Source organism: Lathyrus oleraceus, chromosome 5 (assembly GCF_024323335.1).
Source record: "Lathyrus oleraceus cultivar Zhongwan6 chromosome 5, CAAS_Psat_ZW6_1.0, whole genome shotgun sequence".
Lineage (NCBI taxonomy): Eukaryota > Viridiplantae > Streptophyta > Magnoliopsida > Fabales > Fabaceae > Lathyrus > Lathyrus oleraceus.
The window spans coordinates 95609208-95636034 of NC_066583.1; the positions used below are offsets into that span (position 1 = coordinate 95609208).

Sequence of the window (26827 nt, forward strand, 5' to 3'; positions counted from 1 at the left end):
CACTCAAGGTCAAAACTATTATCTCCCATTGTGTTGCTGTTTTCAAATATACACCGTCGTACAAAAAGGCTTGGTTAGCGAAAACCAAGGCAATTGAACTGGTATACGGTAATTGGGAGGAATCATACAAACAACTTCCGCGCTACCTGGCTGCACCAAATTTGTATTCACCTGGGACGGTTTCTATAATGGAGACCTTGCCGGCACAATCCCCTGACGGAACTCGTCTAGAAGGTAATGGAATATTCCATAGACTTTTCTGGGCATTTCGTCCCTGCATCATCGGTTTCACATTCTGCAAGCCGCTTATTCAGGTCGATGGAACTTGGTTGTATGGGAAATACAAAGGATCGTTACTGATGGCGGTCGCACAAGATGGAAATTCTTCCTTAAGAATCTCCGAACGCACGTGACTCCACAAGCTGGCATCTGTGTGATTTCTGACAGACACGCTTCTATAGACAGTGCATACAATAATCCAGCAAATGGTTGGCATGACCCCCCGTCTACGCATGTCTACTGCATCAGGCATATTGCTCAAAATTTTGTGCGGGAGTTCAAAGATAATTTCTTGAAGCAAAATTTGATAAACGCGGGGTATGCATTAAACCAACCTGGATTCCAATACTACCGCTGGGAAATAGTGTTGGCAAATTCTGATGCAGGGAGGTGGATCAATAATATTGACAGAGCAAAATGGACTAGGTCATACGACGATGTGGTGAGGTGGGGCCACATGACAACAAATCTTGTGGAATCAATGAACGGCGTCTTTAAGGGCATACGTAACCTCCCGGTAACCGCTTTGTTGAGTGCGACCTACTTTAGGATGGCTACGTTGTTTGTAACAAGAGGCAAGCGCTGACATGAAGAGTTATAGACGAGTCAAGTATATAGTGATGCCTGCATGAAGTTTATGAGGCAGGAATCTGCCAAAGCCAGCAGCCATCGGGTTACGGAATTCGACCGCCATGGCCACATTTTTAGTGTCAAGGAAACAATTGACCACAACCAGGGGCTTCCCAGACAAGAGTATTGGGTCCTAATACCAGACTGTTGGTGCGACTGTGGTCAATTTCAGGCATATCGTATGCCTTGTTCTCATGTCATTGCAGCGTGTTCACACAGCCACTTCGATGCATTGTCGCTAGTGTCTCCCATCTACAAAGTTGCAACATTGCTAAATGTATACGACAATCCCTTTCCGGTGGTAGCATTGGAGGCATATTGGCCAGAGTATGACGGGGAAATTGTTTGACACAACGAATCGATGCGGCGGAATAAAAGTGGTCGCCCAAACAACGGGCGCATTAGAACTGAAATGGACGTCGCAGAGAAAATGCAGAGGAAGTGTAGCATATGTCGACAACTGGGGCATAATAAGAACAAATGTCCATATCGTGGATCTAGTTCCACAACATAGTTTTCATATTCATAACTCTGTGTACCAACGCTATTTATCAATAAAGTTTACTTTTTATTCCAAATAGAAGATGACACTGGAACAACAAACACAAACATGTAACATCACAACAACAATTACTAAAACAAAAACAAATACTGGAACAAGAACAAGTACTAAAACAAGAACAAGTACTAGAACAATAACAAATACAAAAACAACATCACAAACAGCCATTAAAATCTAGGAAATTACAACAGTTAACACTATGTCGTCTGATCCATGCATCATTTGGATGCAATCAATGTCGCTTTCAACTTCAACCCACGAACATACCGTTTCTCCAGTTTCAGATAAGATACTTCTTCTAAGCCTTTGAATCCTTCTGATGACTTCACCGGGTTCGTAATCTCCCTCTAACCAAGACATCAAGGACACTTCTAGTTGGTCCAACGAACGGATGTTCCAAAATTTCATCTCCATTGGGGGTTTCACAGGCGAGAAAATAACATGCCCATCCCTTTTTAAGATTACTGGTTCAGGATCCGGGCGCCTTGATGATGTTCGCTGCCATGATGACGGTCTGGGGGATGCCATGAACTCAACTTGATAGAGAAAGTGATAGGAAATAGTGGTGAAGAAAATGCAAGGAAATAACACTTTATTTATAGGAAAAGATCTAGGTTGTACACCAATGTACTTAACCCTAATTACTGTCGCACTTGATTAATTAGTCTTAGGGGGAATTAGGGTTTGAATTAGGTCATAACTACCAAACTCTAATTATAACCGATCAATAAACCTAATTATAATTGATTAATTAACCCTAACATGATTAACCCTAATTCTCCCAAAAATTTATAAATAATATTAATTACTTATAAATTAAATTTATATATATATATATATATATATATATATATATATATATATATTAATATATATATATATCTTGTAAATAACATTATTTATATATATGTATTAATATAAATTAATATAATTTATAATAAATATAAATTAATACATTTAAAATAATTTAAAAAAGATTTAAAAATAATTAATTAATTAAAAAAAACAAGGGTAGGCGTCACCCCTAGTGACGACTTGCCCTAAATTTAAGGGTAGGCGCCAACTAAGGTGGCGCCTAAGGCCAAATTAGGGCTAAAAATGGCCAAAAATGTAATTTTTTTGAAATATAGGGTATTTTTGGAAAAAAAATTAAAAAATTGGATATTAAAAAAAAACTTCACCATTTGATCCAGTATTCCATATATTTAATTTAAAATCCAATATTCCAGTGATATATAAGGCAGGTTGGCACAACAAATTTCAATTTTGATGATGACATGATATCTTAATTAATCTACAAATTGTGGTTGAGAAGGATATAGGCTGTGAAGTGATACACGTTGAGCTTGGCTCTCACCGGTATCATTCAATTTCATTACATTGATTGATTGCATGGTCCCTCACCAACATTTGGTATATCCGAATCCCTTTATTTCCATTCCTTCAACACTCATATACAATAAGAAAACAAATACAATCTGTCACCAAAAAAAATACAAAATAAATAAGTATATACTAATTTTGTTAATATAACGTACAAATTTTGAATGATAAAGTATTATTAAGTCCACAATATTGTTTTGTCTCTCTGTCCATATCTTTCTTACTCTTTCTCTATAAAGCTAGTGTTTGGTTTCATTTTTTTTATGAGTTGGTCTCAATGGTGGTTCCATTCAGCCTTGTGGATAAAATGAGAACAGAAGACTGGTTGTTGGTAGAGCGTGAAGATGAGGATGACCAGTGTTCATCTTCAACGACTTCGTCCATTGGGAAGGACAGCGATGTTTCAAAATGCAGTGAGATAGACGATGAGAATGAGGTTCAGAGTGCATATAAATATGATGAACCATTCAACATGATGGACTCACTCCATCATCACCTTCCCATCAGGTTCTCTAACTAGCATCCTTGGTATTATGTATGTTTGGATAAGTCCTCATAAAAATTAGTGAAATATTATTTAGTTTAAGAATGAGTTTGAATTTAAGTATGTTTGTATGTTTTATACTCCGAAACTAATCTAACTTTATTTTGTGAAATCTTGTGATCATGCAACTTTTCATTAAATATAGCAGTAAATGAAACAGTGATCGCTACTATAATTTTCTTCAAATTATATAGTTGTGATTTTTGGAGATTTATCATGTTGTTGATTGATAGGAAGGGAATCTCAAAGTTCTACGATGGCAAGTCTAAGTCATTCATGTGTTTAGCAAATGATGTTTCTTCACCATCTGTTAAAGATATTGCAAAACCAGAAAATGCATACACAAGACGGCGTAGAAATCTAATGGCCTTCAATCATGTTTGGGAGAAGAATAGAAATTTCCTTTTGAGAAGTAACAATGGTGGAATTTTTAAGAGAACGTTAAGATTAAATCAAAGTGCTGTGGCTCATGAATTTGCAATGAACTGCAGTGGTAGTTGTTCCAGGGAGGAATCAACTTCAAGCTCATACCATAGATCTCCACCTCGTCGACGAAATCAACTGTCTAGTGCAAGTTCTAGTACAAACTCTTCTATTCACTCTCACTGGCTGATCTCCAATAGTGCTGCAATTGTAATGAATTCCTCCATGAGAAATGAGGCTGAGCATCTATCACGTTAAATTTTTTATCTTATGGAGCATGTAAGCACTAACTCAATAAACACTGATTCTTAATGTCATTGTAATTGTTCTTTTTTGTATTTGGTAAATTTCAGAACTTTAAGAAATTTAATAAAACATTCATGGAGGTTTGTAATGGACAACATCACAGACAAAAAATACGCAGAAATTTGTATTTAGTGAATCACCATATCAACCTTCACATAGCTGACTCCCTTTATAGGGCTCACTAGCTTCTAGATACAGTCAACATATATCTTGACATTTGAGTTGCTCAATTATTTTGAAGATAAAGTTTGTTAATACGCATCATACTTGATGTGAAATTGTACACTTTTGTTGAATTTTTATCCTAACCAGTCCTTAGGAAACTGCTAGTAATAGTGTATTGACCACTGATGTCATAATTAAATTTTGGACGAGCAGTGTGGATAATGGTAATGCCGAAGTCAACATCAGAGAAAAAAGTGTGGCTGGCAGTCCGCCATGTAATTGTGGGCAATAAATTGTGATGCACAATTAAAACAGAGACCATATCCAAAGTCATCAAAGGTTACCTACTTCCAAGTTATCAAACAAAAAGTTTACCACCAGCAAGGCACCGCTGAAGGTTTGAAAAGTTACAATAATATATTAAATTGAAAAAATTTGTAACTCAAATGAAAGAAACTCATTATATACATCCATGAATAATATGTTTAGTTTCTTTAGCCAAAGGCTGTCTGTTTGCAGTTGCATTCCTACAAATCATACAACTAAAAGGCCAATGATACATTTACCTAAGATTAGCTGCATAATAATAGAAGCAGCGAGTGAATCTCCTAGACTGAGTAATCTATTTTTGGATAATTACAAATTGCTGGTTAAACAATGTAATACAGGGGGGGGATAGAATCAACCCATGAGAACCATTTTTTCCATCTCCTTCCGTAATTAATATCATGATTAGCAAACGAAGTGATGAGAGTTGCAGAATATGAGGACAAGCTGTCTGGCGTGCAGGGAAACATTTCTGGCTGGATGAGGTGCCATATTTCATATTGTAAATCAATGAGGGAAACGATCTTGTAATTATAAATCCATTATTACTCATGCAAAACAAGAAACTGGGCACAAGGATATTCAGACAAGAATGCTGGGAGCTCAATATCATCAGTATTCACAGCAGGGATTGCAATATCTATGTCTTCAGCAGAAAAAGGAATACTGCACCAAACATTAATGTTTAAGACCAAGTCTAAGAGATGAAAGCAAATGTAAACTCAATATATTATATGTCCTAAGAGAAAATTTATGGTACATCCATAAAAAATCCTACATGTATGTCAGCAGCAAAACTCAAAAATCCATTGAAGAAAGACTTTGAACAGTTTAGAATAAGTTTCCAAATCTTCTGTTTATAATAGCCTCAAACCAAAAACATAATATTATTCATTAGTACCCTCCTGTCATCATCTCCAGAATAACTCTAACTCTTCCAAACAGAGTGAAGGATTCCACTTCCTACCTTCCCCTCTAAAGCTCTCCCCTTTCTTTCTCTCCTAACTTCCAACTTAAAATATGGCAATCAAAACACTAATAACTTGCTAAAACTAAAAGAAACTGAAAAGAGTCAGATGGGGGGGGGGGAAAGAGTACCTCATGTCGTCATCCATCAAGAAAGAATTTGAGGTCAAACTCTGATTGTCTTTGCTCACAATTTCCCTCATTTGACCAACTACCTGTCCATCATATACAGTTCAAAACTAGATGGAAACCATCATCATAATAGTATTTTAAATAAATTTATAACATCACTTGCCTCGTTGGATACACTCTGGGTTCCATACTTGTCATCCCAATACATAGTACTAATTCGATAGATTTGCCTCACAGTTAATGCCTGTTAAAGAATTGAGGTAGAAACATGTTAGAGGAAAAAGACAATATCTTAGACAATATAAGAGAAAATAAATAGGTTAAAAGATCACTATTGTGCCTAAGGACCAAAGATGCCACCCCCTCTCCCCAAATCTCAGTACAACAGTTCCTCCATTATTCTTTAGGCACAAGAACTACAAATGAAACTCCCTTAATTTAACAAATAAATGAAAAATATGTCTATCTAAATAGTGACATTAACATACAGGTTTTATACCACAAACTTTCCCCACAACTCGCAAAGAATTTTCCCAGTGACCATGTTATAAAGCCAAAAAAATAGTTCAATTTCTCGTGCATCTTCATGATGCGGTGGACATTAAAATTATTTGACATGGGAAAGATATTCAGTATAGATGTGTGATACAAATGATACTGCAACAGATTATATGATATATGAAGCACGGACACCTATAGGAGTAGGCGTGTCGCGGCGTCCAACACATATCGGTGTCCAACACTTGTATGACACCCGTACAACACGTGTCAGAAAAGTTAAAGTGTCGGAAAAGTCAGACAAGTGTCCACTAAAAAATGGTTTTTTTCTTTGTTTCGACACTCTTCAAATCAATGGTTGACACCCGAATGGCACTCATAACACATGTGTCAGACAATTCAGACAAGTCTTTCAAACAAAAATTTGTTTTTTTTCTTTGCTTCAAGACACTTATATACATATTTTGGACAAATCTCACACAAATTAAAAATTGTTAAATGTGTATTTAAGCGATGCTATTAATAAAGAATTAAAGACATTAATTTTGATTGGAATATTTTCAACTTTTTTAATCATAGATGGATAAATAAAGCTGAAATACTCTCTTATACATAGAGGTGTCGGTGTCCTATGTTTTGACATTATCGGTGTTGAAGTGTCCGTGTCGTGTCGTGTCCCGGTATCCGTGTCGGAGTCAGTGCTTCATAGTATATGATACAATGACAACATACCGGACAAAGATCCTGCCTAATTTCTTCCAAAGATTTCTTCCTCTTCTGATGTATTACCTGAATTATTCAAATAACCAAAAGCATAAATATGAGATAGTGATGCTAATTGAGATAATCAAAAGTACAACTAAAGTATTGTTTATACCAGAAACCCAACAGCCTGTCTTATATAATTCAGCTCATGCCAGGATGTTCCTGCATACTACATTTCAGAATTACCTGGTTAAACAACTAAAGTTTATTCTCACTTGGTCAGGTCAATTACATGGATCATGGCACACAACTTAATATTGCTAGAAACACAAATTAAAGCTTAAAATTAAAATCATGAATAATTGCATTAGCAAGCTTAGTTTACCTCTTCATTTGCATTAACTATCCATTTCTCCAGTTCTGCAAGACCAGACTTTACATATTCACCATTTGAGAAAGTACAACATTCACGGCGCAAAAGAAGACTGAAAGAGATAATTGGAAGATTAAAATTATACAGAAAATTTTACTACATAGAATCAACTGAATAAACCAACAGAAGATGTTAGAGACTTGAGGCCACAAAAACCTTGTCTAATAATTATGGGCTTTTACTTTTACCTGTTGAACAGCGTCATATTGATGAAGGAAAAGACCTGTGTAACTAGCTTGCGGATGAAGAAGGATGGTATCTGAGTATGCAGTTTCAGGTAAGAAAAGACGAGGAGAAAAAGAAATTAGTTTTTGCAATGGACTGTACAATTTTAGCCTACAGCTGGTTTACATTTTTCTTAAGAAAACAAAGCTTTGTTACCAAAACTTTCAATAAGTATCACTACAACAGAAAATACAGGAAACCATTGTATTATCATTGAGCCACCATCTTTTGATGTAAATATTGAGAAGTGGAGTTGAAGGATATCACAAAAGATGCGAACAGCCACTCCCAAAATATAATTTTTCCTAGAATACAAATTGTAAATAACCACTGTACGTCAATTACCCAATTTCAGACAACTTTCCTCGACATGATATCACATTGATTAGGATGAAGGGTATAATTTATTTTGTAATTTGGTGTTGAAATAAAGATGAGGTCAATATTAGAATTGACACCCTCCTTCCTCACTCCAGTTAATTGGAATTTACACCTTTACCCCCTAGGTGACCCCTTGAACAGCGGATGAGAATGGTTACAACCCAGACACGATATCTTTTTAACCCAGTCGCTATTACTTAGTTACTGGAAGCTGGCATCTTGCCTGAACTTGCGGTAGTGAAGCTTTAGCACTTTTTCAGCATCTAGCATGTTATCCAGAATTAGCAGGTTGGTCAACATTTGCAAATCCATTATGTATATATAGATGGTCCTTATGTGAGATATAACAATATATTAAAAGCTTCAGCTAGGATATAGAATAATGGCTAATTAGAGTAGTTAAAGTAGTGAAGAGATTTTATAGAAATTAGCTGGTTAGCCGGGGTTGTTATAGGGTTATTTGTATAAATAGGAGGATACAATGAAGAGTTGTTCATTATTGAATATTGAAACCATTGTGAATAGAGTAGTGAATCTATTGTGAAAAGGGAAACCCTTGGAGAAATTTATCTCCTATTTGTTTCTCTCTTTTATTCTTTCTTAATCTGTCAATAACATAGTTCTTTCCTTTGGACTAAATTCCTTGGTTCCTAAGTATAAACTATGGTTTCCTAATCTTTGAAAAAATGGAAAAAAAGTGAAAGCTGCCACTTATTGATCGACAGAAGAGAATGGGTACTGGTCCCTGCAAGAAGCTGAAATTTCAAGGCAAAGTGCAATCAATGATACACTTTTAGCATTTGATTGATGTAACTTTTGTGACTTAAAGGAGGTGTCAGTGAAATATCAGCTACTAGAGGCATAAGATTAGATGTGTTGCTTCTATTGGGTGTTAAAGTAGGTGGTTCTTTTCAGGGGTTTCCCTTAAATATGTTCACAGATTGGTCACTAATGTTTATTGTTTTTTCTACTTTGCTCTTGTTTTCTTTGCGTTTGGGAGGTTCCCTTGTTATCCAGACTCTTTGCAGCTACTTGTCTTAATTAATTTCTTCTTTTACATTGTAAAGGGCCGATCCCAGTCCAAGCACATTATACAAGGAAATTGACCACTAAAAAGGGATGAACACCGATAAAACAAAGTAACAATCAGGTTATTAAAACAATGAAGAACTTACATTATTCACACATAATTGGTTCAAGAGTGAATTCAAAAAATTGATGATGTTGTCCCATTGGCCGCCAGGTGGTTGCTGAGGAAGCCCCCCCGGAGATCTAGATGATTTTCCATTCTGTGCCCGTCCTGTTTTGGGTGCCTAACCAGGATCATAACAGAAGTTTCAATCTTTGTAAATTTCATTTAAAAACTGTGACCAAAGCTTAGACACCAACAAACTAAACAGGTGCAGCAGTTTAGCTAAAAAGGATCAATTGACAGTCATATTCTAAATTAAACAGTGTTTAGAAAAGGACGCTTAAGGTAAAATAACAGAGAATTTCTTCTTCCTTTGAGCTGGCAACTGGCAAGTTAGTTACAGATAGTGGAAGGACTTACATATGAGAGGAAGTATATGAGGTGTGTGAGAGGGAGTATATTCAGTATCATTTTGTACTAGAACCTACGGGTTGAGCAAAGGAAGAATTTCTTCTTCCTTTGAGGAGCTTAATTCCAGGATTATAGGGAATTTATTCTCTGTAATAGTTTATTTTTTCTCATTAATAATACTTTTCTCTTCTCTCTTAAATTGGGTTCCTAACAAATATTGGCACCTTGACACACATATTGTGACTTGGAAATTTAGTCACAAATTACATGAATTCACAAAAATTAGCCAGGAGTAAGAAAGCCCACCTGAAGACATAATGCCAGAAGTGGAGAAAGCTCCTTTTTCAAATTATCACGTATTAGGCCAAAAATCTTCTCTACACAAGCAGTTAGTTGTTGTTTAAAAAGCATAGCTGGATATCTTGCCTCCACATGTGATATACCATCATTATATCCAATTAACTTCAATGGAGACTTCATTGCCTGGAAATGGCATCAAACTAAATAAAAAAGAAGATAAAGAAAGCAGGGACCGGGAGACCCGGGTTATTACTACTGCAATAACATGTAAAATCTTCATAAATAATAACAAAATTACATTTTGTTACAGAAGCAGAGAACAGAAATTTAAAGATTTTTTCCCATCATTGAATTGTGCTTTTACTCTCTTTTTTAATCGTTGTTTCTATCTATGCCTTGATTGGTAATTTTGTTAAAAGGCTTCTTACTTAGTGTAATTATTGTTGTGAACATATGGACGTATTTGTAGTTATTAGGCATATATTTTGTAATTATGTGTAATCTTTTTATCAAGTCTGATGATATTTGTAAATATATAGTGTTAAGAATATTTGTATATAAAATAGTCTCACATCAACTATATCATGTAATTAGTTGTAATCTCTCAATATATAATAAAGTCTCCGTAGTGCTTTTCAAAACATACGGTTTATTCAAATGTCTTTTAGTCTCTTGTATTCCAACATGGTATCCAGAGCCTCCCGAGAGACAACCCTTCGCCGTACTTTACCCGGTTGACCCACTGTTCCGGTGAGAAATTTTTGACAAACCGTATCATAACTCTGGTTTGCCTTCCATACATTGTCGTGACTTATTCCGGCATCAGTATTCAAAATTCTCAAATCACCGCCGCACTGCTGCCACCATCCTCCGTCGTCGCTATTGTTCTCGGCGACCTTCCAACAAACTAACCCTTTCGGCAGAAACGTCTCCTCTGATCCAGCCGTTCCCCACTTTTCACTGGAAAAAACCTTTGCACGCGCCACCTCCGTCTTTGCACGTGGGCCTCACGTGCCGGCACTTGATCCGCACGTGACAACACGTCTGGCGGCCGATCCAGGCAATTTTTCCACCACCCCACTCTCCATAGTGCAACTGTTTCAGATCCAGTCTCAAATTTTATTTTCCAGTTGCGAAAAATTGTGATCCAGTTCAAACAGAGCTTTTTTCACCCGGTTCGCGTGATATTTTCTCTCTTCAGATACTCATGGCTACTCCTCATAATTTTACGCCAAATTACGATGATTGCCTCAGGTGGTATCAGAATTATCAAAACTTAGATTCTACTGCTTCGGTAGCACACACCGGTAATTCATCTGCTTGTCTCTCTCAATCATCTTCTCTTGAACCTTGGGTCCTTAATTCTGATATGTCTGATCATGTTACCGGTAATTAAAAAACATTTTCTTCCCTCTCTACATTTGGTTTCTTACCTACAATAACTTCTGTAAATGGTTCTCAAACACGATCTGAAGGGATTGGTACTCTTAAAATTCTACATTCTCTCTCTGATACTTTTGTCCTTTATGTACCTAATTGTCCATTTAATTTACTTTCAGTCAGTCGTTTAACTTGTTCTCTTGATTGTAGTGTCACCTTCACTAACAATAATGTTATCCTGCAGGATCGAAGTTCAGGTCAGACAATTGGCGTCGGATGTGAGTCTCAACGCCTTTATTACCTCTCAGTGTCATCTCAGACATGCTCAGTCAAAGATTCTTCACTCACTATCCATGCTCAGTTAGGTCATTCCAATCTTTCCAAACTACATAAGATGGTGCCAAATTTATCGAAGGTATCTAATTTACATTGTGAGTCGTGTCAATTAGGAAAGTATATATGGAGCAACCAACTTAGTTTGTTGCTCAAGGCGAGTCATCAAATATGGTGTGTAGGTTATACAGGTCTCTTTATGGTCTTAAGCAATCTCCGAGAGCTTGGTTCGGCAGATTCAGCACTGTAGTACAACAGTTTGGTATGGTCCGTAGTGAAGCCGACCATTATGTTTTTTATCGTCGCTTAGCCCAAGGGTGTATTTATCTTTTTCTGTATGTAGATGATATTGTCATAACTGATAGTGATCAACAGGGTATACTCCAGTTAAAACAACATCTCTCGAATCAATTTTAGACAAAAGATCTTGGTAAACTCCGATATTTCTTAGGTATTGAGGTAGCCAAATCTAAAGATGGTTTGATGATTTCTCAGCGGAAATATGCTATGGATATTTTGGAAGAAACAGGTTTGTTGAATGCTAAACTAGCTAATACTCCTATGGATCCAAGTGTCAAATTACTATCCAATCAGGGAGAACCTTTATCTGACTCAGGAAGATATGGGAGATGGGTTGGAAAGTTGAATTATCTCACAGTCACTCACCCAAACATTTCATTTACAATTAGTGTGGTAAGCCAGTTCTAAAATCCCCCTTGTCAGGAATACATGAATGATGTTATCTGGATTCTGGGATACATCAAATGTGCTCCAGGAAAAGGTCTAGTGTATGAAGATAAAGGACAACTCAGATAGTTGGATACTCTGATGCTAATTGGGCAGGGTCACTCATTGATAGACAATCCACCTCTGGATATTGTGTACTTGTTGGAGAAAATCTTATATCATGAAGAGTAAGAAACAAAACGTAGTTGCAAGATCAAGCGTCGAGGCAGAGTATAGGGTCATTGCAATGGTAACATGTGAATTTATTTGGTTAAAACAGTTGCTTAAGGAACTTCAAATTGAAGAAGCAAGACCAATAACACTTATTTGTGATAATCAAGTTGCATTGCACATTGCTTCAAATTCAGTCTTCCATGAAAGAATCAAACATATTGAGATAGACTGTCACTTTGTTAGAGAGAAGATCGAGCCAGATGACATCGTCACAAGCTTTGTCAACTCTAATGATCAATTGGCAGACGTGTTTACAAAGTCTATGCGAAGCCTCGTAACTAATTATATATGTAACAAGCTTGTTGCATTTGACTTATATGCTCAAGCATGAGGGAGAGTGTTGATATTTGTAAATATATAGTATTAAGAATATTTGTATATAGAATAGTCTCACATCGACTACATAATGTAATTAGTTGTAATCTCTATATATATAATAAAGTCTCTTTAGTGCTTTTCAAAACACACAATTTATTCAAATGTCTATTAGTCTCTTGTATTTCAACAAAATCCATTAATCAGGCTCGTTAACCATAGGATAGTTTACATGAGCATATTTGCATATGTTTACATAATTTATATATTTATTTTAAAAAAAAATTCTACACTTAAATAATAAAAAATTTAAAAGCAAGTCATTGCACCAAAACCTAAAAAATGAGTATAAACAATTAAATAATACAAAAGGTGTTGTTGTTCATATATTGTCTAAAATAATCTGTAAATAAAAATATAAAATTGAAAGAAAAATATATGATCTTTGTTAAGAATGTGTGGTATGACTTAACTCAACCCTACAAAATCGGTTGGTAGAGTGAGGATTGTCCCCACTTATAAATACATGTTCAAGTCATATAGCATCCGATGTGGGATTCTTAACACACTCTCACGCTCAGAACTAGACAATTGGAGCGTGGAAATAAATGATGGGTGGTCCGATAGCAGAAACCATAGTAGGTGGCCCATCCGATCTTAAACCAGACTCTGATACCATGTTAAGAATGTGGGGTACGGCCTAACTCAACATTACAAAACCGGTTGGTAGAGTGAAGATTACCCTCACTTATAAATACATGTTCAAGTCATATATCATCTGATGAAGGACTCTTAACGATCTTCTCCACTTAGTTCATCAACAAGCTTTTCTCTTGGCAGCAATAATAATGTGTAATTTGCGCAAGCTTGTTAATAGAGAAACCTTTGGCCAAAACCAATTTATTAATATAATTTCAAAATTCAGATGTGCCAAGAATGTTGTAATGAGATAATACAATAGTACAAACATATAATTTGAAGACTCACTAGCCCAAATTTATGCACAGAATCCATATCGTACGACCATATTAAGGGAATTAGCATATACAGTAATATTGTAGGAGCTCATTTTACAACGGAAAATGATTGTTAGGTTTGACTAGTGTCCGTGATCAGAGCTGTTTAGAAAAAATTAAGTGGAGTTCAGTTTGTTGTCCAGTGTCCCAGAGGTGATGTAGAATTTTATGTATATAGTAAATTGTAGCAAATTGTTATATTTTCTTTTTTTGTATAGTACTTAATTTTTATAACATACCATACTTAGGGAATTTAAATTTTCTAACTATTAGGGTTTATGTAGAAGTTTCTTATTTAAGGTTTTATTTGTGGGTGATAGATATCTTATATTTTCATCATGTAGAAGTTTCTTATTTAAGGTTTTACTATGAATGAAGGAAATGTGTTGCGATAGCATGTTATCTATTAAGCTCTTTGGTGTACTTGCACTGATCTAGTGGCAGGCCCATGTTGCAATGAGGGTGGGCCCTGACCTAATTGCCCCTCAGTTTTAAAAAATAGTACATGATACCTTGGTTTATTTTAAAGATATTTTGCCCCAATTTTAATATTGAACCTAATGAATGCCCCTGTTTTTGTATATTGTGAATTTTGCCATCCACTACTTCAGGAGCATGGCTCCACCATTTCCCGGATCAAAACTCCCCTCAACGATTTTGTCAGACTTTAAGTTTTGTAATTGATATTAAATTATTAGGAGAGTTAGTGGATAATTATTAGAATTATTATATTATTAATTAAGAGTATATAGATTTTGATATTAAATTATTAGGAGAGTTAGTGGATAATTATTAGAATTATTATATTATTAATTAAGAGTATATAGATTTAGAATAAATAGGGAAAGACATTGAGGGAGTTGATCATCTTTGAATTAGATAGAAAAAGGGATCACTTTGGTATTGGGAGGTGCAGACCCTCGAAGTTCTGCAGTACTATTCTGTAATACAAAGGTATTTTCCCTATTTTCTTTAGTATCAGTTGGTTTCTATCAACTGATATTAGAACAGTTCTGATCCAGAAAGATTCTACCATTGTGCTGGATATTTTGGCATAAATATGACTACAAATTTGATTTCAAGATTTGATGAAAGACAGGTTTATTGGTGGTTGATCTAGGCTGAGCAATATTTTGGGTCAAGAAGAATGAGTGAAGAGATGAAGTTTGAGTGGGTTGTTGCATTTGCATTGAGAGGAGATGCTCTTGATTGGTGGATTTGTTGGAAGGAGAGTCGTCCAAATACTTGTTGGTGGAATTTTGTAAAGGTCATTCTCAAGAAATTTCAACCAGAAGTTTGGGATTGGCTACTGGAGTCTGAAAACGAAACACATGAAATCCAAGGCAGCGATGAAATTCAAGAACCAATAGCATCTCCAACTGAAGAAAAGATTGGTGGTAAAGTTGAAGACTCACAAATCCAACAATACAGTGAAAAAAAAGTTTGTAAAGTGGATATCAAATCTGATTGTGGGCGACAAAGTGAAAAATACATATTCATTAATGACTGCCAGTGAAGCAGAGGTCCAGAGAAGTGACGGAGAGTCGGTTATTTCACCACAGGCAAAAGACTCACTATTATCGGTGTTTGCTACTATTCCTAAGATAAAGTCTAGAAACAAGAAACTTCCACCACCGGTGCCACTGTAGCCACAACAACTAGTCACGAAAAGACTGTCATTAGCAAGGAAATTTCCTATTCAACCTTTATTTTACAAATTATGGGTTCCGGGAGGATACATTTTTCCTACCATGTATTTCTTTCACCTTGAGGACAAGGTGAATCTTTAGGGGAGAGTATTGTTACACTCTTGAGTTTTGTAACTGATATTAAATTATTAAGAGAATTAGTGGATAATTATTAGAATTGTTATATTATTAATTAAGAGTGTTTAGGTTTAGAATAGAGGATGACATTGAGGGAATTGATCATCTTGGAATTGGATAGGAAAAGGGATCATTTTGGCATTGGGAGGTGCAAACCCTCGAAATTCTGCAGTACTATTCTGTAATACAAAGGTATTTCCCCCATTTTCTTTAATATATCAATTGGTTTCTATCAGATTCTTCTACCTTGCTCAAAGGATACTGTATCCAGTACCTTTTTCTGGAAAAAATTATTGAGTAAGATTTCTTTTCTCAAAACAATAATTCGCTCCTGAAAATTTACTAGCCAGAATATTGTACATTGTTTTCCATTGAAACTGAAATAAAACAGGAGAAAATAAACTCGAGTCAATTTGAAATTTTAAAGCTATCTATCTAATATTGTTTTCATGAAACAATACCAAAAAAAAAACTTGGCCTCAATTTTCTAGTCAAAATATCAAGATTTTTCTGTTCAACTTTCATACTAAGTAGTGTTTATCATTATTATCTAGGAAGTTACAACACTCAATTTAACAAGGACTATAATGCAAATGCTTAGACCGAGTCAATAAATATCACAGTTAAGCAACAAAAAAAAATCGTAATGTGTACGTTAAAAAAAATCCAACATCAATATCCAGGAGTATAACTTACATGCCCCATCCGGCTGGTCAAGCCAGATGATCCAGCATAACGTTGAGCAGTGGTAGCTAAGACACCATTTGAACGGACATTTCTCTGTAAAAGGCACACAAGTGCGGAGGTATTGGACAACCAATATGGCAAGACAGTGTCATCATCTCTAACCTGAAGCAGATACCAATAAAACAAATAAATCTCAAATTATAAGAGCATCCTAAAATCGAGATAGAGTACAGCACTATAAATGAACAATTGTTTCCTATGCCAAAACACTTACATAATCAAATTCTAAGTAGAAGAAAAAGAGCATAATAGAATAAAAAGGGTGGTGTGAAAAATACAAGCAAATCACTTACTTTTATGACTTCATTAATTCTATCAATTATGTAATCAAATATGGCTGTGCGCTCAGACTCAAATGCATGCCAATGAAGAAGACATTTGTATATAATACTAGCTGCCACAGGTTTACTCTTTTTGAAACCCAAATCCTCTTTGATACACCTAGTGAGGAATTCATAGTTATCCTGGAAAACATACAGTAACTGTTAGCCAATTGAGACTGACGAAAAATCATTTTGTATTATTAGATCATTAATAATGTGTACCATATCTAATTACCTATACAAGATACTAACCAAATCAATCCCTAAAGGCAATATATTAGAGTCAAATAAATAAATAAAGTACAAAAGAAAATAATAAATACATACAAATCTGTCAAATCCTGAATAATATTTGAAACACATCTCTTAACACACACCCTCAAGTTGAAGCATATACATTACAAGCAACCCAAGGAACCTATAAAGATTTTATAAAGATATCGGCAAGCTGATTCCTAGAACAAACATATATTTTGAGGATGTTAGAGAAAGTTTTTCTCTAAAGATGTGACAATCGAATTCTCTAAGTTTAATAGAAGATTTGATTGGATGAGATGTAAAAAGACTTGGTATTCACACACTTATTCCAAAGGATCAACATCACAAATGTTGTCATGGTTGTTAACATAAAGTTAAAATCTATGGATCATATCGGAGGCTTTTATACCCGTTGGCAATTAGTCCGATAGCGACTCTTTTTCCACATATGAATCATATTAGTGGTGTCGTCTTTTCCTATTGATGGTTATTGTGATGGTGACCTAGGTTGTTTATGTCTCGCACCAACCCAGTTCCCAAACGCACATGTCTCATCTTCATCCTAGATGCACTAGCTGTCAACAGGCTAAATGCTATGCATTTCTAACTGACATTTAATAATAAGGGAAGATGAAAGTGCTATTAATTATTAATTAGGATAATAAACTGCATAAATGTGTGTACCTTAGTTGCAGATTTATTAGTTGCAGATTTATTGGGCTGAGGGTCAGTGCTATTAATTAGGATAATAAGCTGGGTAAATGTATATATGGCAGTTGCAGATATATTGGATCCACACAAACAGTAGTTAAATTGTATTTATATGAGAACTCTCCCAAAAGAGAAGACAAACTTCCGTATCTAAACTTCTGAGTTTGACATGGTATCGGTCAGGTCACAATCCAAAATCTGGTTTGTGTTTTTTAATCATGTCTTTCACCCTTGTCCAAGTTTCTCGATCTTCATTTTTTTGTGGGGTTATTCACTTTTCAATCCAGATCTCCATCTTGTGTTTTCAATATTTTCGGATTCAATGTCAAAGAAAAACATAATGTTTTCATGGTTCGCCTTAATGGCAAAAACTATTCATCTTGGGAATTCCAATTCTGTTTTATATGTCAAAGGAAAAGATTTGTAGGGTTATGTTGAAGACAACTCCTGCCCCTAACAAAGACAAAGATAAGGTTAAACATGACAAATGGGAAGTCAAAGATGCTTAAAGCATGTCATTGATCATCAGTTATGTTGATCCCAATGTTGTTCAGAACCTTTGACCTTATAAGATTGCAGCAACAATGTGGTCTTGAAAAAAATTTATAGTAAGAACAATGCAGTTTGAAGATTCCAACTTGAACCCGACATAGCTAATTTTAAACAAGACAGCTTCTCCATATCTGATCTTTACTCTCAAATGAATCTTTGAGATGAATATATTGATATAGGTTATTGAAATCTGAGTATCGATGGCCTAAGTACAGTACAAGCAGTTCATGATACTACTAAACATTTCCTATGAAATTAAGATCAATTTTCTTGCAAGCTTGAGGGAGAATCTTACAATATAAGAAATATCTCATAATATAATATCTTTGATAATATTTGGTGTTCTTAGTTCATCTTCTAGGATCAATTTCTAATCTTAGAGTATCTTAGACTACCTCCTAAGATTAGATGTCATATTGCTTGTTTTTTTAAATTAATTAATAACCAAATAATACAATATTTACATGTATTATTATTTTTTGGCACACATCACATGACCTACCTATGAAACATGAGAAACACTGGAACACCTTGAATGTGGGACCCACAAACTTTAAGTGGTCCCGACAGAACCAGAAAGGTGAGTCTACCAGAACCTACGCCGACCACATCAGAGGTCTGGAGGGTGGCGCTGGACAGAAGCGGAAACATGTGTGATGGCAAGTGAGATAAGCGGTATACAGAGGCGCTTCAGGGACTAAACTACTCCTGAGAATCTGATAGTGGGATCGTAGTATTGCCAAACGCGGCTTTTGATGTTTCTCTGACGGCAATAACTTTAAATCTTTAACTATTTTGGGACTAGACGAAAGTGTGTTGGACATCCAACATCCAGACTGAAAAATAAACTACTGTTAGCCTTGATGGTGGTTGAACTCAAAGACAAAAGAACTATGATTTCAAACCTTGTCCAGAAAAACAAAAACTATTAATTTATTTCCAACCGATAGGGAACTCCACACTAGAACACGGGAGAGAAAAGAATCAAACCAAGCTCTGGATACCAACTTAGAATTGTGGTTGAGCCTAACACATCCTTATAAAACTGCCTTGTAAGTTGAAGATTGTCTCCACTTATAAACATATATTGAGACCATATTCTTTTCTACGTGATATTCTTTAACAGTTATTATCATGATTTATTTCCTGATTTCCCGGCTTATTTAAGATTGAGAGTCTTATGTCCTTGTAAAAGGGATTAGTGTTTAGCATGCTGTATCAAGTTAGTTATTATCAATAATATTCCAAGTCAATCAATTCTCTCACGTATTTATCTAAATCCTACAAGTTCAACACATAAAGATGAAAACTAAACAAACAAACAAAAATGGGCAGTAACCTAAACACAGCAGAATGTCAAAAACTAAAAGTGTGGGATTTAGAAAAAAAGTGAAACAAGAGTGATGCCTGGTGCCTTTCTGCTGTTAATTTAGATCGACGAGAATCTGACAAGCCACGTGAAAAGGAGGGCATAAGTTTCGTGGGTGTAGGTGATTCCTGCAACAAAATTATAGCAAATGAAAAATAGTTATAGTTACATTTAGTTACCATTTGCAACATAGGAAGCCAAGAAGAAAGCATCTTACATATACTGGGTTTTGCTCAGTGTTGAGGGCTATTGTCCTCGAGAATTTCTGCTTCAGAAATAAAAATAAATAAATTAAACATGTTTTGTAGTAATAAAACTAAATATGTTGCTATGCAATAACTTTGATGCTTTCAGCACACCAAAAGCTTATCAATATATATCAGCTATTTGGGAATAAGAGCACTAAGATACAAATTACTACCTCCGTTTATAATATTATAAGTAGTTTTGACATTTTCACACGTATTAAGAAATTATTGTTGTAAGAAAAAGAGAAATTAAAATATTTTACAAAAATGTCCTTTATTAATGGCATAGGAAAGATAAATTTAAAGAATTGATAAGAGAGGATAATAAATGTTAAAGGGTATATTAGAAAAAATAACATGAATGATTTATTGGTATTGATTAATATATTGGTATTGTAAAACGACTCATAATTTGGTACAAATTTTTTTCTCATAGCGACTTATACTTAAAAAAAAAGGAGGGAGTAATAAGGAATAATGCAAAATAAAGTTTTAATAAACATTTGTTGAAGAGAATGTCATATGCAAGAGGAAACTTACTTCTGATGATGACTTTGTAAAACTAGGACGATTACTCTTAGGAGATACAGTTAATGCTTTCTGACGAAGCACTTGATTTTCATTCTCCAAACTCAATAGCTTTTCTTCAAGACTGCATAAAAATACATGTGGAAAAATTGGCAATAACAAAAAAAAACAATAGCTATTTGAGACAATCAAAGCACATGAACCATAAAAATTTATAACAGTTCAAGAAGATGCAGTACAATCGAAAGAGACAAACATGGCTGGCACTGAGAAACTAAACCAATTTATAAAATAGAACTGAGCAAAAAAATGTACCTTTTCATATTTTGTGCGAGTTCAGAACTCTTTTGTTCAAACTCCCTCATTTTCTGAATGGTTTCATTATGGTCTTTTTGAGCATTCACAAGCTCATGCTCCAAAGCTGTGCTCTTTTTTTCCAAGGCATCCATAGAAGCCTATAAATATCAAACAAGAAATATAACACACCTTGATTTTAATAGAGGAAACAAGCAAACATGAACCTGACATAGGGAATGATAAACATCTAGAAACATAAATTTCTTCAAATGCAACACTAACAAGTTTCCAAGCATGTCATCTGTATGTTATAAATTATCTGTCGAATATTGTCTGGCCATGTAAACAGTTCATGCCATTTAGTCTCTCTACCAACAACCTCATATGCAACTTCTTTAGTATGTCTTATACACCCACAACCACACTTCATTGGTTTCAAATTATATAACATGATTCTGCATAAATATAATTTCATAAAATTTAAAGGATAAGTTCTTCTACACAAACAATCTCAAGATCGAGAATAAGTTTATAAAGTAGAACTCCAGATTTTAAACCACAAAGAACAAAAATCCCACCTTGTAATTTGCATGACAAAATTAGTTGAAATTTGTAAACCATCAAAATTAAACTAACTAGTAGAAACACAGCCATTCAGCATTACTCAAAGTACCTTCATCAGAGCATTTTCCTTTCGCACTTCATTCATTACAACTAGCTCTCTTTCTAAAGCATTTTTTTCCTTTTCTGATAATTGCAATTGATTTTGCAAAATTGCATTCTTATTCGACTCATTAATAGTTGCCAATTTAGCTCCATCTAATTCACAATTCAGAGCTTCCAATGTCTTCTGAAACTTGGAAATCTCAACTTGCTTAGCCTCTTCATTAGAAACCTGAAAACAATGCAGAATACATTATAACAAGTATGAGTCTTACCTGCATAAATCGAACTATTAAGTTTTTAACATAATAAAAAATAACTGATGGGCATGTTGTTGGCCATCTGTTGTAAAACTTGCACGGCAGAGAAATTAGATAGGAGAAAATTAAAAGTATAACCAATAACTACAGCAATATATGAAAATCATGCATGAGGACTATTATTTGTATGAGAAGTTGTATTTTAATTAGAGAGAAGGAACGCCAGAAATCCTCAGAACATAAAGAAAAAAAACTAGACAAATAGTAGTCCTGCAAAAATAGTCTGCGATAGATCTGTCTAATCTTTTTGTATATCGGAAATACTGATCTTCTGATATAGACCATGTATGACTAGCGAAGAGTATAACTCTAACTGAAAGAATTTGTATAGGTAAGAGATTCAACCTTGAAAATATGAGCATACCTTCCAAAAATAAACCACAACATCGCATTAGGACAATCTTCTAATTACGAGATTAAGATTGTCATATCAATATGTTTAGCATAAGCATTATTACATAACATGGGCACTCATACCAACAGTTTCTAATTTAAATCATTTGAATTCCTAAAAAAATAAAGTCATGGAATCAGCATGAGAGAAACTCAATAGAATGTGGGAGGCAACAACAAAATATAATGTGCCAAAACACTTTATATCTTTTTTCTAAGCAATACCCTTAATTTTTTTTCAAGATGCAAACGCCATGTGAGCTCTTCCAATTGTTTCTCAAGTTTAGTCTTGGCTAAACGCAAGGCACCAGCTTCACTAGCCTCCTGAAATAAGTTATTAAAAATGAAAATAAGTTGGAACAACTGTTGATGCATTTTCCCCTTTCAAAATAAGAGAAAGGTAAAAAGACCATACTTGTTTAAGTCTACGAAGCTGTTTTTTAGCTTGTTTACAGCGCCAAAGGCATTGTATTGCCACAATTGAAAATTGATGTTGTTTGAAAGCAGACCGAACCTTGCACATCCTCCAATACGCCTATATGTAAATGTTACATTTATGATAAAATAACATATCAGAATCCACCATACCAACCAAAAATGTGAAGTAATTGAAAGTGGGGTACAATTTATCATGCCCTATCAGAAAGTATGCGTGAGAAATGAAACTTTAAAAACGTAGACTTGAATGGCCTAACTCAACCCTACAAAATCGGTTGGTAGAGTGAGGATTATCCCCACTTATAAACACATGTTCAGGCCATATATATCCGATGTGGGACTTTTAACACACACCCTCGCTCACTGGACTGGACATCTGGAGCGTGAAAATAAATGGTGGATGGTCCGATTGCGGAAACCTCATTGTAGGTGGCTCACCGGATCTTTAAACCAAAGGCTCTGATATCATGTTAAGAAATGTGGTTTGGCCTAATTCAACCCTACAAAACCGGTTGATAGGGTGAGGATTGTCCCCACTTATAAACACATATTCAGGCCATATATTATCCAATGCGGGACTCTTAACACACATGATCAATCATAATTGTGCGCCAATGCATAAGATAGCACTATCCACAATAAGTAAAATAAAAAAATTTATTAAAACGATGACAATGAAGAGGTCATTGCTTTGACATTTTAAAGGTCACACCAACACCATAATACATTCATTTCGTGATAAAACACCTGAATAATAGTAGCAGCTTTGTGTTCTTTTCTATGCAAAAATCTTTGGCGAGTTGTGAAACCGCGGGCATTTGATTGTATGATGATAGCAGAAGAGTACAGTGTCATGTAAACACGCCTCATCAGACTCATACGAATATATTTCTGAATGGACATAGCTGCTGCAGTCTCCCGTTTAAAAGCATATATCCTCCTTGCAAGGCATCCTACAAAAACAAGAACCGATAAAGACCAGCATGTCATTAGTCGAAGTGGAGACTCCAACATTTTACATGTGATATATCTATGATAACATGTATAAGTATAACTGAGTTCAAGAGGTTCTGAAAAGGCTTTACAGCCAAAAGTACAAATCTAGTACTATCCAAAGCAGAAAAGAAGCTATGCATTGTCATATTCTTGACAAAAGAAACTCAAAGGAGATGAAGTGCTACCAAAATATATTTATTGATAACAAGTTTTAAAAGCAAATTATGGAGAATTATATTATTAAACATCAACAACACTGACCCCTGCAGCATGCTTGAAGAGAAACTGCAGCGACTCGAGTTGAGATGAAATCTCTGTGAGCAATAAATGTATGCAGTCGACGCTGAATACATTTTGCAGCATTGTCCAAAACTTCAGCTCGCCTAGAGTCTAAAGTACCAATTTGACCAGCCCTGAGAAACACTTTAGTCCTACCCAGCTGAAATATAAGAAGATAAATCATAAATATAACTATCATAGAGCAATTTGTACTATCACATTCCAAATTTGTTTGGGAACAGCAGTCACACCGCACACATGGTTTAATAAGAAACAAACCTGGAAATTCTCAAGTTTTAGCTTTTGCAATATTTTCTGAGTTGTAGCTCTATCATCATAACTATCAACAAAAATGTTTGAATCAACATTAATGAGAACTGAAAGCGCTGAGCTATTTATTATACAGAAAATAAGAAGCTAGTATTGTTGTACTGACATCATTGTAGGTAAGATGCAAATACAGTCAATTCAAGATAACACAATCCATGCTACAAGAAAAAAAATAAACAAACTAGAACATTTTCCTTTAGTACATTAAAAGGAAAATTGCATTTCAAATAAGGAGATGTAAAGCCTACTTGCTTTGTATCTTTCTCTCTGCTCAGCAAAATCAAACCACCAATCAGATTACAAGAATCCTAATCAATAGCCCAATACATTATGACTAGATCAAGCTAGTTATTTCAACTAAATAATAGGAGAGCTGGCCCATTACCTTGCCCAATTAACTCTTCTTAGAATTTGGATTCGGCCTAACTCAACCTTTGTCAAACTGGTTTGTAAGGTGAAGACTATTCCGCCTTATAAAATCCTTTTCAGGATCCAATACGGGATTCTTACCACACACACTCACACTTGGGACTGGACATTTGAAGTGTAACCCAATATCGGATGACCCGATGGATTTTGAATAGACTCTCATACTATCTTAGAATTTTGGTTGAGCCTAACTCAACCCTTACTAAACCATTTTGGGTTTTGTAAGGTGAGGATTGCCTCCTCTTATAAAATTAGTTTTAGACTTTATTTCATGAAAATATGAGACTCTTAACAACTCTTATAACTACTTTTGGATTTTTATAACCAAATGAACAGGCTAGTGTGGTAAACCAGAAACCAGTGCAAGGTTTTAACTGTTCTATGAAATAAATCAAACTCTCCCTCCCAAAACAACTTAAAAACCAAAAGCAAATACAAGGGTAGTGTGGAGGGTAGAGACTGTATCCCTAAACCCACTGAGATACTCGTACAGCTCCTCCGACTTGAGGACTTGACTTAACAACCCTTAATAAAAAACAATCTTTATTCTCTAATAAACATAGTGTTATAGACTTCACAATATTTTGATGACCTATGTGTAATGTAACCCTTGGTCAAATTACAACTGGCTCAAATTTGATCAAGCCTTTGAGCCTTCAATCTCACCCTTTTACTGCTGAAGTAAACTTTCATAAACATTAATCAATTCAACAACATAAACAATCAAGTCTTATCCCACTGAGTGGGGTCGACTACATGGATCAACTTTCGCCATAATGTTCTATCTAGGACCATGCTTCTATCCAAATCATTAATCTCAAGATATGTCTTAATAATCTCTCTTATAGTCTTTATAGGTCTTCCTCATCCTCTAGCTGTTTGACTTCTCTCCATCTTATCTACTCTCCTTACCACAGAATCTACGGGTCTTCTCTTTACATGCTCAAACCACCTAAGTCTATTTTCCACCATCTTCTACATTAATCAATCCACCAAAAGCCAAATACTTTTACCACTAGATAATGTGTTTCAAGATTTAAAATCATAATCCTAGGAATATTATTTGTGGGAGCATTTTTACCATGAATCTTATTCCTATCGACGTGTTTGGTAAGTAACGTAGTTACCCAAGAATATATTTAAATGAATTAATTAAAAAACAAATAAATATATTAAAATGATGTGAGATGAGAAGTCGTGGTGGGTTATCTCTTATTCCCATAGAAATGAAAGATTACTACTCTTTGTAATGGGAATAAAAAATGAGAAAAGTAGATGTAAATTATATTCCAAAGAATAAAAAGTACTCGAGCATAATTTGTTAAGCTTTGAAACAAACGTTGGAGTTTATGATTCCCAAGATATTCCTAGGAATAAGTTTGCAACGCATAAAAAACACCCCCATATAGTTGGTTTAGGTTATACTTAAATGGATCAAAAGGAGAAACTATGTTCCTTCATAAACTATGTCTAAAGACAAACTATTTGATAAACATCAATCCCATAAAAATTACAGATGCACCGATACAATTTACCAAAACAAACAATAAAATCGTGTCATATTAGAGGGCATTTGTTTCAAGAATTCAAAAATAATTTTCAGGAATAACTTCCTGAGAATATAAATATGAAAATTTAATTCCCAGGTATTTTCTACAAAAATGTTTGGCACATAATTTGATATTCTTAGGAAAATTGATAGTAATACTTTTTTTCAAAAAAGAATATGTAAAACTTCATGGGAATGCACTTTCCCACCTTCTCACATGGGAATAAATCCATTGGAATTATATAAATTATTCTAAGTTATTTCATTCTTGTGAGCCTTTATATCCAGGAATAACTTTTTCTCAAACTTATAACAAACATGTGTGTAGTCATTTTCTAACCATGTATTCCTGGGAACGTGATTCTTAGACTTGAGACAAACACCCCCTTAGAGGGTTAAACTGTTTATAGTTTTAGTATATTCACCTTCCATCTGTAAACTCAGGAGTTATTAATCCAAAGCGATCTACAAACTCTGAGTAAGTCCTTCGAGTTGGGTAACCTGCCAGACTTATCCGAACCGCCTCAAGTACACCCTAAATAAAATTTAGTCCAGGCAAATAAATGTTCAATAAAAATGTGAATCTGCTAGGAGAATATATCAGTGACAAACACAATCTTTATGTCCAAATTATTTACAAGGAATCGGAATAAATCCCACAGCATGTTTTGTATGCATGTAAACATGTCGGTCAGACCATATCAATTTATATTCAAAAAATAAAGAAATTAACAACAGAAATATAAATCAATAAATCAAATTTTG

At 34.8% G+C, this 26827-nt stretch overlaps 2 protein-coding genes and 1 long non-coding RNA gene across 5 annotated transcripts in view; 2 read left to right on the plus strand and 1 right to left on the minus strand.

The window, feature by feature from the left end:
• The first annotated feature begins 2945 nt into the window (after positions 1-2945).
• LOC127087859 (protein OXIDATIVE STRESS 3 LIKE 1) lies at positions 2946-4628 on the plus strand. Of its 2 annotated transcripts, XM_051028782.1 has the most exons (3): positions 2946-3361; positions 3632-4100; positions 4506-4628. In XM_051028782.1, exons 1-2 carry the CDS (start codon positions 3132-3134, stop codon positions 4077-4079), a joined length of 678 nt encoding a protein of 225 aa, XP_050884739.1. In that variant the 5' UTR covers positions 2946-3131; the 3' UTR covers positions 4080-4100; positions 4506-4628. The 2 variants fall into 2 exon arrangements, with proteins under 2 accessions (XP_050884739.1, XP_050884738.1); XM_051028781.1 differs by lacking the exon at positions 4506-4628 and having other exon boundaries at positions 2949-3361; positions 3632-4159.
• Positions 4629-4739: 111 nt separating this feature from the next.
• LOC127087858 (myosin-15) overlaps positions 4740-26827 on the minus strand; it is a 35828-nt gene continuing 13740 nt past the window's right edge. Inside the window, exons 17-38 of one of the 2 annotated variants that reach the window (XM_051028779.1) lie at positions 26488-26597; positions 24034-24094; positions 23737-23914; positions 23227-23432; positions 22457-22576; positions 22267-22365; positions 21339-21560; positions 20684-20823; positions 20381-20492; positions 19810-19857; positions 19631-19720; positions 16673-16843; positions 16329-16481; positions 9809-9985; positions 9135-9272; positions 7542-7612; positions 7306-7405; positions 7093-7149; positions 6948-7004; positions 5881-5961; positions 5718-5800; positions 4740-5285 (exon numbers count right to left, since the gene is read on the minus strand). In XM_051028779.1, coding sequence (XP_050884736.1) covers positions 5165-5285; positions 5718-5800; positions 5881-5961; positions 6948-7004; positions 7093-7149; positions 7306-7405; positions 7542-7612; positions 9135-9272; positions 9809-9985; positions 16329-16481; positions 16673-16843; positions 19631-19720; positions 19810-19857; positions 20381-20492; positions 20684-20823; positions 21339-21560; positions 22267-22365; positions 22457-22576; positions 23227-23432; positions 23737-23914; positions 24034-24094; positions 26488-26597 — 2595 coding nt within the window. In that variant the 3' untranslated portion in view covers positions 4740-5164. Of the gene's footprint in view, positions 5286-5717; positions 5801-5876; positions 5962-6947; positions 7005-7092; positions 7150-7305; positions 7406-7541; positions 7613-9134; positions 9273-9808; positions 9986-16328; positions 16482-16672; positions 16844-19630; positions 19721-19809; positions 19858-20380; positions 20493-20683; positions 20824-21338; positions 21561-22266; positions 22366-22456; positions 22577-23226; positions 23433-23736; positions 23915-24033; positions 24095-26487; positions 26598-26827 lie in introns of both variants that reach the window. The other variant, XM_051028780.1, reaches the window with a different exon arrangement.
• LOC127087860 (uncharacterized) lies at positions 14647-15865 on the plus strand. Its single transcript, XR_007790065.1, has 2 exons — positions 14647-14760; positions 14906-15865. It is a non-coding gene; the product is annotated as an uncharacterized LOC127087860 (long non-coding RNA).